This window comes from Corvus kubaryi, unplaced genomic scaffold, assembly GCF_017639235.1.
Source record: "Corvus kubaryi isolate FWS band 111438036 unplaced genomic scaffold, C.kubaryi_AGA036_p1.0 37398, whole genome shotgun sequence".
Classification (NCBI taxonomy): domain Eukaryota; kingdom Metazoa; phylum Chordata; class Aves; order Passeriformes; family Corvidae; genus Corvus; species Corvus kubaryi.
This window is the reverse complement of record NW_024581137.1, coordinates 46,088,149-46,100,545: the sequence shown is the minus strand read 5'-3', so window position 1 is coordinate 46,100,545 and position 12,397 is coordinate 46,088,149. Positions and strand designations below refer to the sequence as shown.

At 47.6% G+C, this 12,397-nt stretch overlaps 1 protein-coding gene and 1 long non-coding RNA gene across 5 annotated transcripts in view; one reads left to right on the top strand and one right to left on the bottom strand.

Moving 5' to 3' along the window:
- Positions 1-9,654, bottom strand: part of LOC121671798 — an 82,435-nt gene extending 72,781 nt beyond the window's left edge. For 2 of the 4 annotated variants that reach the window (XR_006018618.1, XR_006018619.1), the window contains exons 1-2: positions 8,360-9,654; positions 8,096-8,271 (exon numbers count right to left, since the gene is read on the bottom strand). This is a non-coding gene — a long non-coding RNA (uncharacterized LOC121671798). The remainder of the gene's footprint in view (positions 1-8,095; positions 8,272-8,359) is intronic. The other 2 variants (XR_006018616.1, XR_006018614.1) reach the window with 2 other exon arrangements.
- A 1,105-nt stretch (positions 9,655-10,759) lies between these two features.
- Positions 10,760-12,397, top strand: part of FZD8 (frizzled class receptor 8) — a 3,670-nt gene continuing 2,032 nt past the window's right edge. The window contains exon 1 of the mRNA XM_042044022.1: positions 10,760-12,397. Within this exon, the coding sequence (XP_041899956.1) occupies positions 11,413-12,397 (985 nt within the window). The 5' untranslated portion in view covers positions 10,760-11,412.

The following is a 12,397-nucleotide window of genomic DNA, read 5'->3' as shown; positions in this document are numbered from 1 at the left end:
ATTTTACCATCACATTTGCCTTCACTGTCTGTTTCACAAATTTTCTACCAATAAAGGACTATCCATAAGGAAAACAGTTTTAATAGTACTAAACACTTAAAAGATGGTGATATTCATTGTCCATTTTCCGTCCCACACCCCCAAAAGTTAACTGCCACTACAAACCAGATTTTTTGTTTCCTAATCCCCTTTCCCATTTAACAACCTGATTTGACAAACCTTTTCTCAAGCAAACCGACATTTTAAAGTAACCAGCATCACTGACAGGAGGACAGACTATTTTGCATGAGAAAGTTTACAGGACGTAATCTTCTCTTTTTCTTGAAGTTAAAGTAATCACTACCTAGTACCGAAATGAAAGAAATTTAATAGTGTCAGTCCAATTACTTGTGAACACATATTTATTTTGCACCCAATTGCTCCCCTCAATTCTTCCAGTTTCAAGAGTGGACAGATTTGGCAACTCTATTTGCTTCTCAGTTCTTGACATTATCACAAAAATTCTGATTAAGGCATACAAATGATGTGAGTGAGGTTGCACTATTCTGCAATTCTTGACACACTTTAAAGACAGGATTACAATATCTTCTTTCATGTCACAGAATTTCTAAGTTAATTTTAATAGAATTTACATATTTTTACTGCATTTCTGGGAAAACACGAACATTTTTTTTCTACTTTTTCCAACTCATGAACTCTAATGTACTAAAATTTCTTCCTTGTACAATGATTATTTGAAGTAATGCTAATTGACTGTGGAGCACTATGCTTCAGCAAGTATTTAGATTCCACACATGAGCAGCTGGTACCATATGAGCTCACTCTTATGCTTCAATATTGTGCTTTCCTTTCTCTGTTGTCCTTCCTGCCACACTTTGTGTTGATGAATCTATTTCTCAAGAATACTCAAACTATTTCTTTATTTCAAATGTTGTATGGCTATTATATTTTCTCACAAATACTTATTTTAAATGGCTATAAAATAATAAAAGGGAACTTCTAGTCCTAACGATGTACTATAATAAAATTGTGCTGACAGAGATCTGAATAAAAAAGCGTCTGTGACGTCAGGAAAAAAAATAAAAGAGACCCCACCTATTCTGGTCAATATAACATCCAGGTAAATTTAAGTACACAGGAGTAAAACTAAATATATCTATTTTCAGGAAATCATAAAAATTCTGAAGAGTTTATTAAAAATATAGAAGAAAAAAAACCTTGTTGTCTTACTAAGCATATGCTCATTTACAGATTTGATCATTAATGCCTGTGAAGACTAAAACAGCATAGTATTGCTTACCAGTCATGAACTAAATTAAACTACCATGAAAACAAAGTTAAGAATATCTGGAAAGATATTTCTGTAAAGCTGTTATGATACAAAACAAGCAATAAAGAATAACAATCAACTTTTGCTTAAGAAATGCCACGTGTTGCCAGTTGGTAGTAGCTTCTGGCTACAAGAGGCATTCTGACACTGAACCAATGACAGAACGTAACATACTAAAACTAATGTAGCTCATACTAATAATTTTCCTCCCTGATTTTTAATACTTGCTTTGTTTTCTCTTCTTGTCATAATACAACGTCCAGTGAACTCTGCAGGAGTCTCACACGAATGTTCTACCCACCGACTTTGGAAGAACACACAAAAAGGTTCACAGTTGTATTTAAGACATAGTTGTTGCAAATTCTTACTTCTACAAAAAGCAACAAAGGAGAAATGGAAGATGCAAAACCTACTTAAAAAAAAAATCAGCAGAAAGCTTGGGACTCCAGAATCACAATCTATTCAGACAAATTTCTCTATCCCTATTCTCATATATTTTGTGATTGGCTTGCCCTTTTCTTGAAGAATTTTATTTCTGATAAATTTTGCTGAATTCCAGATGGCCAAAGCCCACAATTACTCATTCATCAGTGTACTTCTTCTCATCCAAGGATGGCTATGACAATTCAGATCAAAGGTCCATTTAGCTCATTATCCTGCTTCCAAAAGCAGCCACAAGTCAGAGTCAAGAAAAGAGAGCATGAGCAAAGAAATTAAATACAGTATTTTCCTAGAATAACTCCCTAGCCCTTCAACTATATTCCACTCAAGAATTCCTGAGACTGATGTGATTTATCTATTTATCTAGCCCAATGGACCTTCTCTTTCAAACACTTATCCAATTATCCCTTAAACTTACATATACTTTTGCATCCACAACATGACAAAGCAAGGCTACTCTGGGTAAAGAACTAGGAACTGTATTGTAGTGATACTGTTTTATGCGCAGCCAGTGCTCAGCACTCACATTTTCTTATTAAAACACAGCCAAAATTTAAAAAAAAAAAGCAAGATTGATGCCCCCCCCCTTGAAAGAAACTGAGTTTGCACATACCCCAGCAAGTTGAGTCCATTGGGAATTAGCATTCTGAACACAGTGAAATGCTGCAATAGCAAGAATTATAACAAGGTTGAATATAGCTTGAAAAGCAGGCAGATGTCATGAGTGAAAAAACAGACACCCTAACAAAAGCAGCCAAAAAACTCTGTAAGCCTCCCTCAGTCCAACAACCAAATTCTGGTCCAAGGAGGTTAAATATAGGGCTGCTTGAAAATTTTCCACTGCATCTATTTTTGATGGGAAATGAGGCTTTCAGCTAAACACTTTCTGGTTGGATTGTTTGGGGGTTTTTGGCATGTCTAAATATGTGCTTCTGCAAGTATACTTTTCTTACCAAAAAGCCAAACCTATCAACAAAAATATTTTGATTGAAAACACAGTGTGTTATTAAGAAATGCTAGTGTAGCATTTCACTGTATCTCTAGCTTACCTGCTTTATGTGGCAGATCTCTATCAACTAGACTTATCATTTAAATGAGAATTCTAACCATAGATCACTTTGAGGGATTCCCCACTTCCAGTACTCCCTTCAAAGAGGAAAGATCATGGCATAGTGTCAAAGGTGGTAGGCAGCCTCAGCCTTGCAGAGCAGGGCCAGCAGGCATCCAGGTTGTAATGTCAGAGGACTACGGTAACATTTTTCAAACTGAGAAGTTTTAGTGTTCAGACAAAGTCTTCCAGTCGTCTGAATTCTGTCAAAGTATGTGGTGTTTCCTGGAAAATTAAGGCCAAAAAACCAAAAAAACTTTGTATTTTTTATCAAAAATTCATGCAGAAAATTCCATGGGTCAAGAAAGGTCCTCCTTACTCATTGACCTGCAGATTCAAACCCATCATCTGAACCCATCCACCCACAAATCAGAAAACTTTAAAACAGCAGTAAAATGTTTCAAATTTTCCATCACGGTTCTGTTAACAGGACTGTTCAAAAGCCAAGGAGCTAAACCCAAACAAAAACAAACAGAGTTCAATGGATGTGATAATTTAATGTATGAGCCCTTACTTACAAAAGACCAACCAGTCTACTTTACAAAAGCAAAGGATGAAGATAAGATTCAAACAAAGTAAGAAATCTGTAATACAAAAATATGTATAGCAAAATTAGCAAAGTGGCAAGGAAATAAGATAATCCACTTATTTTTTATATATATATTTTATATATATTATTCCCTTTCAGGGTGCTCTATTTCAGTAAAGTAAACCAGAAGGAATAAATCCCATAAGACTAATATAATAAAATGTAACAGGTATCCCAACAGGATTATTATCATCCCTTTTCCTGGAACCCCACAATCCCCTGAAAGAACTGAAAGCTTTTCATCCAAAACCAGGCCCTGACCAGACCAAGACAGAGAAACATTCGACTAATACTATCAGAAAAAATGTTAAAACTAAATTTCTAGTGTTTCTCTCCCCTTGTGGCTGTTTCCTGATGTACAATTGCATCCCCCTGACCCCAATGGCAAAATAAATGTATAAAGAAAATAAATAAAAGACAAGAAATCAATCAAGACTGCACCTTTTGTAACACTGTTGTGAACTTACAAAAGACAGCTGCAGAAAATCTCATGCCAGTGGGGTACTTCTTTCTTTCTCCTCACCACACACACAGAGGACTACTCCTGCCATCATTATGCCAACTAAGAACCAAGAAAATTCAAAGGAACTGGCAAAGGAATAACCTTACTTAAGAACTCAGTGAGTAAAACTAAAGGAAGGACATTTGTCTATTACAGTGAAATTCCTTTCAACACCTTGCTTTTCAGTCACACCATTCTTTTACTAAAATAAAAGTAGAGAAAGGTTTTTAGCAGACTCTGCTGAGACCAGGCACCTGAGAGCTCCCTATAAGCGTCCAAACACTGCCTAATTTTGATTCCCCGCACAGTCTTTGACTGTCTAATGTTATAAAGTGAAAAGTGCTAACACAATTTGTCATTCTCAAGGCAAACTTATTAATCAAAATTAGTACAAGCCCAAGCCTGCTGTCCTTACTCATATTTGGAATAACTAACTGCTGTTGTCCCAGAAAAATTGGTACAGTGAAGGATTAGTCAGGGTCTAACTCTAGTGATAAAAAAATTGTTTAGAATAAATTAAATACAAAGAATAAATATTCAAAGTGAGTGATGAAAGATACATCTGTTATTTCCATTTTATCTCCTGGGCAATAAGTAATTTCAGTAAGAATTTTTCAGTGTGATTTTTATCATTCAATATTTTAAAAATTACTACTGGGCATCCATAAAAAGTTGGGATTGGAACCAGTGAAACTTGAAAAACATTTACTTCAAACACATGCAAAATATTATTCCCTTAAATTACAGTATTACTGACCTCCAAGGTGCAAATAGTAGCATCAGAATTTATGACTAACTTCATATTGTTCAAGGATTTAATTACACATTTCTCTTGTAATCAGTTATACAAAGTTTTGCTTTCTCATATCTGGGGTTTAGCCTTATCCATACCTTTCAAAAGTGTCATTTTTTCTTCAGTTCACTTCTTACTCATAAGCATATCACCTCGTTAGTTTCTCATTTAACTTACAGCATGTGAGAGGGCATACATGTAAGATAATGTATCCAGGTAGCTTATGCAGAAGTTCTTAAAGTGGACTACACTGCTTAATCTTGTCTCTGCATCAACCTTTTTCCACCAGGCTGGATCAGCTGGCAGGGAGCTGCACACAGGCTGGACTGGACTTCTTGCCAGGAGTCCCACAGCTCCTTGAGTGTGGCAACTGAGCCATCCCAACTCTGACTTACCCTACATGAGAGAGAACCCTGCACTCCCCACCTGCTCTGTTGTGGCTCTTTCTTCCACCCCGTCAGTATCAATACTCAGAGCTGGTGAGAGTTAAATGTGCTGTTCACCTGTCTGCTATCACCCAAACATGGATTAAGTAACAAAGTTCAGGAGGTCAAGTTAATAGATAGAGTTCCCTTCATTCCCCCAATAGATAGGACGTTAAAGTCCAGATACCCGCATGTCATATCATCTTAAGGCCAGGTGGGAGTTGTAATTTAGAAGCTGCCCATCCCAGATGGCCACATCCCAGACAGGTAAGGCAGGTGGCAATGCAACAGAAGGGGATATTTACCAGAAGCTTTGCAGGGGTTTATACCCAAGTTGTTAAAACTGAGGTCTCCATAACTGAAGACTGACCAAATGGACTTCCCAAGCCATGCTGGGAATAGTGATGGTGAACGTGCCATTTGAGCATATATGAGCATTAATTACATTTTGATGGAGCATGAAGAGAGAATCACAAACATGACTGCGGGAGTCACTGGTGTGCCAGAGGCCTGGACATGCTTTCATTTTGAGAGAGGGTGGTGCATGTTTATACTCTCATTAACCCCCTGAGACCAAACCTCTCCTTGCCAACCTGAATCTACATAACCTTCTTGAGATTCAGGAGTGCATTTACATACTAATGTTCTAGCAGTGGCCCAAAAGTAAATTCATGGTTACCTGGGTAACCAGAGGAAGACAACACTACTCACTATGTTCATACATACCTTACATACATTATGGTTAGCAATTTAACTGCATGAAATTTGTGTTATTCTCCAAATACAGTGACAGTGGATCAAGAGACTGTTTAATTCAGCACAATTTGTCTTCAAAATTCACATGATTTATCATGTGTGAAACATCACACCATGAGGTATTACAGTCTAGCACAGGTGGACTATAAATGCAGCCTGCTAAATAATGGTGGGAAAAGAAAAAAAATAATATTAAGGAAAAAGCCCTCAAGAACACTTATTTTCCTTTATAATTGTATTTTCTTGCATTCCTTCCTGCTGCTTTGTTTCACTAATGAGAAATGAAGCAATATACAGTTGAGAGAGCCAATACTTTGCAGCCCAATCACCAACTGCACAGTGTGGGAGAACAGGGCTAAAGCCCTTCAATAGGAGCTCATCTTATATTGCCCTCATGCTAAACTGCTGTTCCCACTGACTTCTTACACTCATTCTGCTGCTCATACTCCTTCTCTAGTGAAGCCCATGCACTCAAAGCTGCCTCAGGAAGAAATTTAATCATGGTCTGCTCCTATGTCCAGCAGAAAATCCTCCAGTCACGTTCAGGGCCACAACCCGCAGCTTCACCATTGGAGCAATCCTCAGACCACAGCATTGATCAATCACTTTGACATCATCCTTTATGGCAAAGAGGCAGCAAAGTACTCTTCCAGAAGTTTCTCCCCCTCCTCTGTCACCTGCTCACTGCACTCCAGGAATAGCTATTGCAGCACATTGTATTCAGCCTATTTTCCTGTTGCCTAAAGTCTCTCTCGTATCTCACTGAACAACAGTAGCATCATGGTGCTGTGCCCATCCCTGATCAAATCTGACATGCCTGAAAAAATGTAAGCAGAACATTGTTCTTGCTTACAAAAAGTTCTCATGAATCACAATAAAGTACAGGCTGACTCAGAAGATGTATGAATACCATTTATTTATTTATATTTGTAAAAGGAAAAATATCAAACTGTAAGACAGATATACACACTGTATTCTCATATCCCTATTTCTCTCCAGGTTTCACAGCACTGGATCTGCTTTTCAGACTTGCAGAAGTACAAATCTGTTAGTTCCTTCCCATATTTGGATGTCCATCATGTTGCTCAGTTCTGGATCACATTTGGCAAGTGAGAGAAAAGGATAGACTGCAAAAAATAAACAGTTTCCCCTACTTTTAATTGGAACATTTTAGGGGAAAGCTGAACATAGTAAGATAACAACAACTCTACCTCACTCTGTTTACTAAATGGCCTGTAAAAATACTCTTTCTTTCTGCTCCTATTTATCCTGTCCTCAAAAAGTTCCACAGTTTCTAGTTTCATGGTGTTGTTCAAGGTATTGTCCATTCAAAATCCCCTATGTCTTGCAGCTAACCAGCATTTGCGTAGACAGTCTCTGCATAAAGCTCTGTGGCCTGTGATAGGAAGGAGATCAGCCTAGCCAGCCCTTCTGGGTTTAATCCATGAAATTACTGCCTTCAGTCAAGGCTTCATTCTAACAAGATTATTTGAACAATTTCCATGGACCAAGTTCTTCTTTTCAAGCATTTTTATAAAAGCACCATTCGGTGACCTATCCAATGCAGACAATGTCACACTAGAATTTACTGGAGAACATTTAGTGGGAATTAAAAAGCAATTCTTTTTCAATCTAATAAACTAAACATCTCTATTTTTACATAAGCAAAATAGCATGTTAAATGCAAAATTTCATGTGGTATTTTTATTTCCAGTTTTAAAAAAAAAAAAAAAAAGGTGCAAATTTGCTTATTTTGACCTAAAATGCCCTGTAGTTACCATTACCTGGTTTGGTGTGATCCATATAATCCCCAAAGCAAAGCCTCAGATGCACACAAAAATTAAGCTTATGTTAGAGGGGCCAGTGACAAACCTAATTGTTCGAATAAAAGAGGTGTGAGTATCTGTGGCAACAAAGACCTGAAGTGACAAAGACTAGTCACAAAGTGACTAGATTTGACAAGTCAAATCTAAAACTCTGTAAAAAGTTACAATATCTGCAACATTCTTGCCAGCTTTATATTTTTGCATGATTTGATGACTGGACATTTGCTGTGAAATCCCTGGGAAAAAAGGTATTCTGCATTGCTATAGCAAAGTTCAGCTTTTCAGAAAAAGCAGCTGCTGAATTTTCTGGAATAAACACACAAACCGTTTTAAAGACTTGACCCTTGATTCCTTCATCACAGGACTTCTAGGGACTTCAGGGAAGTCTGCAAGTATGAGGAACACACAATGGGCTCTGATTCCACAGTCTTGAGCTAACCAGGCTTCTTTTCAGTCACATAAAGGAAAGCAGCCTCCTCACAGCTGTGCTGTTTTATATACCTGAAAGACAATTTTAAAAATTATCATGGTCTTACTAGGGAATTTGGATATGCAGTCATTACTAAATTGCCATAAAGTTCCATATTACCAATTCTGTCATTACTCAACAGCTTCAAGACACACAGTATCTTTGTGCTGCATCTCTTTTTCTCACTGTAAGAAAACAAGAGCATATGAATGACAGCAAAAATGAAGCCAAATGTACTGTTGAGAAACTTGGTATTCTCTTATTTCTAGAAGAGTTATAGTGTAATTCTAAACTGCAGCATTCAGCATGTCTCCTGAGCTTCCTCGCTGAAATATAGCAATGGAAATTTTACAGCATCTGTGTTGCTTTTGGAAGCCATCACCTCACATCTGCTGTCTCCGTAGTGTAGAGTTTAACTTCAGCATAAAAAGGTACTTTGTAATAGGCAAGAGAAATCCTGACAGAGTAGTAATTTACAGACTCGCCCGGCTCTCCTGACTAGACTCACTCAGTTTTACATTCTGTAGAGATTTTTAAATAAGGTGCGCTTCAAGCAGCCACCAGCTAAAGAGTCGCTTCTTAAAATGGAGCGTCGCATCCAGGACTGGAGACTTTTTAAACCTCTGCCAGTCACTGAGTCCTCTGAGAGACGTTTTCCTCACCGGGCATTGTTCGATCTCGTAACACTTTCCACAATGGTGTTAACTAAATTAGGGCTAAAATAACCACCTGCTACTTTTGGAAAAGTTCTGATTTTGATCAGAAACAGCACTGCGCGTGCAATAACAGGAGCGGTTCCACAGCCCGAGCACGCGGAGGAGCCACGGCCTCCGAGAGCTTCCCAGTCCCGTGTGACCTGGGGTGGGCGCCGGGGTCGGGAGCGGCGCTCGGTCAATTGCAAATCAACTGTGATTACACAGCGGGCGAGTTTATCGCCCCATCATCGCCCATTTCCTCCTAACGGGGTAATCCGCGCGTCCGCTCACACGGCGACAGGGCCGGCGACAAGAGCCTGTTGGCTCAGCCAACAACCCGGGGATTGTTCCTTGTTTGGCCTCACGCGTTCCATTTCCTCCAGGCGCCCCGCACCGCCCCCCGGGGCGGGCTCGCTCCCCCCCGCCCCCCCCCGGCCCCGCTTCTCCCGGTGTGACTCCCCGCGAATCACACGATTCCCGCCGCCGGCAGACGGGCCCCGCCGCGTTCCCGCGGTTCCAGTCATTAGGGCCGCAGCGGGAGCGCCGCGCGAGCGCCAGGCGCAACAGCGCCTCAATTAACAAACAAACGCCCCGTCCCGGGAGCACGACAACCCCCCGGGACGGCCCCGCCGCGCTCGCAGCCCGCGCCCGCCGCCGCCGCTCCCCTTAAGGTGGTCTGGCTACGGCGGGGCCGCCAAAACACCCGCCCGCCCCTTCCCCGCGGCGGGTGGGGGAAAAGCGGGGACTCCCCTCGGGGCCGTCCCGCGGCCCCCGGGAGCGGAGGGCGGGGGGTCCCGCGACGTGGGGCGGCGGCGGCCGAGCGGGCATCGAGCCGCAGATGGCTCCTCTGCCGGCCCGGGCGGGACACGCCGCTCTGGGCGGCTGCAGGCGGCTCCTCGGCGAGTCCCCGCCGCGGCGCCGGGCTGGCGCGGGCGCTCGGCAGCCGCGGCCGTGACAGAACCGGCCTCCCGGCGCTGCTCTTGGGCTGCGGGTCAGTGGCCGGCGCGCCTAGCGCTGGCCGCGGAGCTGCGCCCGTGTCCTTGCCCGGCTGGGAGCCGAGTGTCCACCTGCGGGCCGAGTGTCCCACCGGGAGCTCGGGGTGCCGGCCGGCGTGCACACACGGCACCGCCTGAGCGCTCCCCGGCGAGCGCCGTGACCCGCAGCTGTCCGCGCCTCGGGGATGCCCGTGTCACCCGTCACACGCCGCGGCCCCGGGCAGAGCATCCAGCGCTGCGTTTGCACCGCGCGTTTTTCGGAGCTCCGCGCCGGGGCCGGGGGCGCGGGCAGCCCAGGGCGGCGGGGCCGGGTGTCGGCTGCGGTGCTGCCGGGACCCCTGGCTTCACCGCGCTCCCATCCCCGTCACCAACACGTGCAAGGGGCAGGACGGCGGGGATGGGGCAGCGCGCACACCGGCACGGGTGGCGAATCCCGCGGGCATCAACGAGGTGATAGAAAACCCCTCCCGAGGGACTCCCCAGCGCTACTTAAACTGCTGCTGCGGTTGACTGTGACTCGGCTAGGAGCCCTTGCAAGGGGACAAAGGTCCCCTGCGCAGCCCGGGCCGGTGCCTGACTGCCGCAGCCCGCGCACCGCGGTGCAGAACCGCGCGTCTCCGCACGGGCAGGGACCGAACAAACACCGCCACGTCCCCGCAGCCGCTGCGACCCAGCAGCACCCACCACAGTCCAGCGCCGGCTCCACCTTAAGGAGCCCCGGGGCCCGTCCCCCGCCTCCCGCCCGGGTGCGGCTGATAGGCGGACGAGGCGGCGGGGGCGGGGCCTGGCGGCGGCCGCTATAAATATTCATGAGAGCGCGGCGGCCGGAGCGCCGCTGCCGGGGCCGGAAAGCGAGAAGTTGGCGGAGGCGCTGCCGCGCTCGACCCGCGGCTCAGGTGGCGCGATCGCGGCCGGGGTGCCCGGGCAGCCAGAGAGGGACCCAGCGCAGGGCGAGGACCGGCCGGCTGGCGGTCACCCGCGGAGCCGTGCGCTCGGACGGGCGGCAGAAGGAGCCGCTCCGGCCGCCCCAGCTCCGGCCCCGCCGCTGCCCGCCCGCTCGGGGCGGTGGGAGCCCGGCACCGCCTGGTCCCCGGGACGCCTCAGCCTTCTTCACCGCGCCGCCCGGGGGCTGACGGCGAAACTTCTCTGCCGCCGCCGCCCCGTGCCCGGCCGGCGCTGGAGCAGCGGCGAGAGGAGCGGCGCCCCCCCCTGCGAAACCGGCCCCGCGAGGAGCGATGCGACGGCGGCTGAGGGGCCTTCCGTGAGCGGACCCCCATCCTCCGGTGGCTCCCCCTCACCGGTGCCCGCGGACGACGGAGTCCGGCGGGGGCTGCGAGACCTCTCACCTGCGACCGGCACGGAGGGGCCGCCCTCCGCCCCCCCGGGGGTAGCCGGGGCGGGGGGGTGCTGTGGCGCCGCGCTCCCCGCGGCTGCTGAGCGGGACGGGAGAGGAGCCGGGGCCACCGCCCGCGCGCCGCCGAGCATGGAGTGGAGTTACCTGTTGGAAATCACCTCGCTGCTCGCCGCCCTGTCCCTGCTGCAGCGCGCTGGCTGCGCCGCCGCCTCGGCCGCCGCCGCCGCGTCCTCCTCCTCGGCAAAGGAGCTGTCGTGCCAGGAGATCACCGTGCCCCTCTGCAAGGGCATCGGCTACAACTACACCTACATGCCCAACCAGTTCAACCACGACACGCAGGACGAGGCCGGGCTGGAGGTGCACCAGTTCTGGCCGCTGGTGGAGATCCAGTGCTCCAGCGACCTGCGCTTCTTCCTCTGCAGCATGTACACCCCCATCTGCCTGGAGGACTACAAGAAGCCGCTGCCGCCCTGCCGCAGCGTCTGCGAGCGGGCCAAGGCCGGCTGCGCCCCGCTCATGCGCCAGTACGGCTTCGCCTGGCCCGACAGGATGCGCTGCGACCGCCTCCCCGAGCAGGGCAGCCCGGACACGCTCTGCATGGACTACAACCGCACGGACCTCACTACGGCCGCGCCGCCGCCCGCTAAGCCCCCACTCCGCGGCTCCAAGCCCGGCACCCCCGCCAAGGCGCCCCCCGCCGCCCCGCCGGCCGAGGCCCCGCGCAAGCCGCGGCCGCCGCAGCCCTGCGAGCCGGGCTGCCAGTGCCGGGCGCCCATGGTGTCGGTGTCCAGCGAGCGGCACCCGCTCTACAACCGCGTCAAGACGGGGCAGATCGCCAACTGCGCCCTGCCCTGCCACAACCCCTACTTCAGCCCCGACGAGCGCGCCTTCACCGCCTTCTGGATCGGGCTCTGGTCCGTGCTCTGCTTCCTCTCCACCTTCGCCACCGTCTCCACCTTCCTCATCGACATGGAGCGCTTCAAGTACCCCGAGCGCCCCATCATCTTCCTTGCCGCCTGCTACCTCTTCGTGTCCCTCGGCTACCTGGTGCGGCTGGTGGCGGGGCACGAGAAGGTGGCGTGCAGCGGCGGGGCGGGCGCGGGCGGCGCGGGGG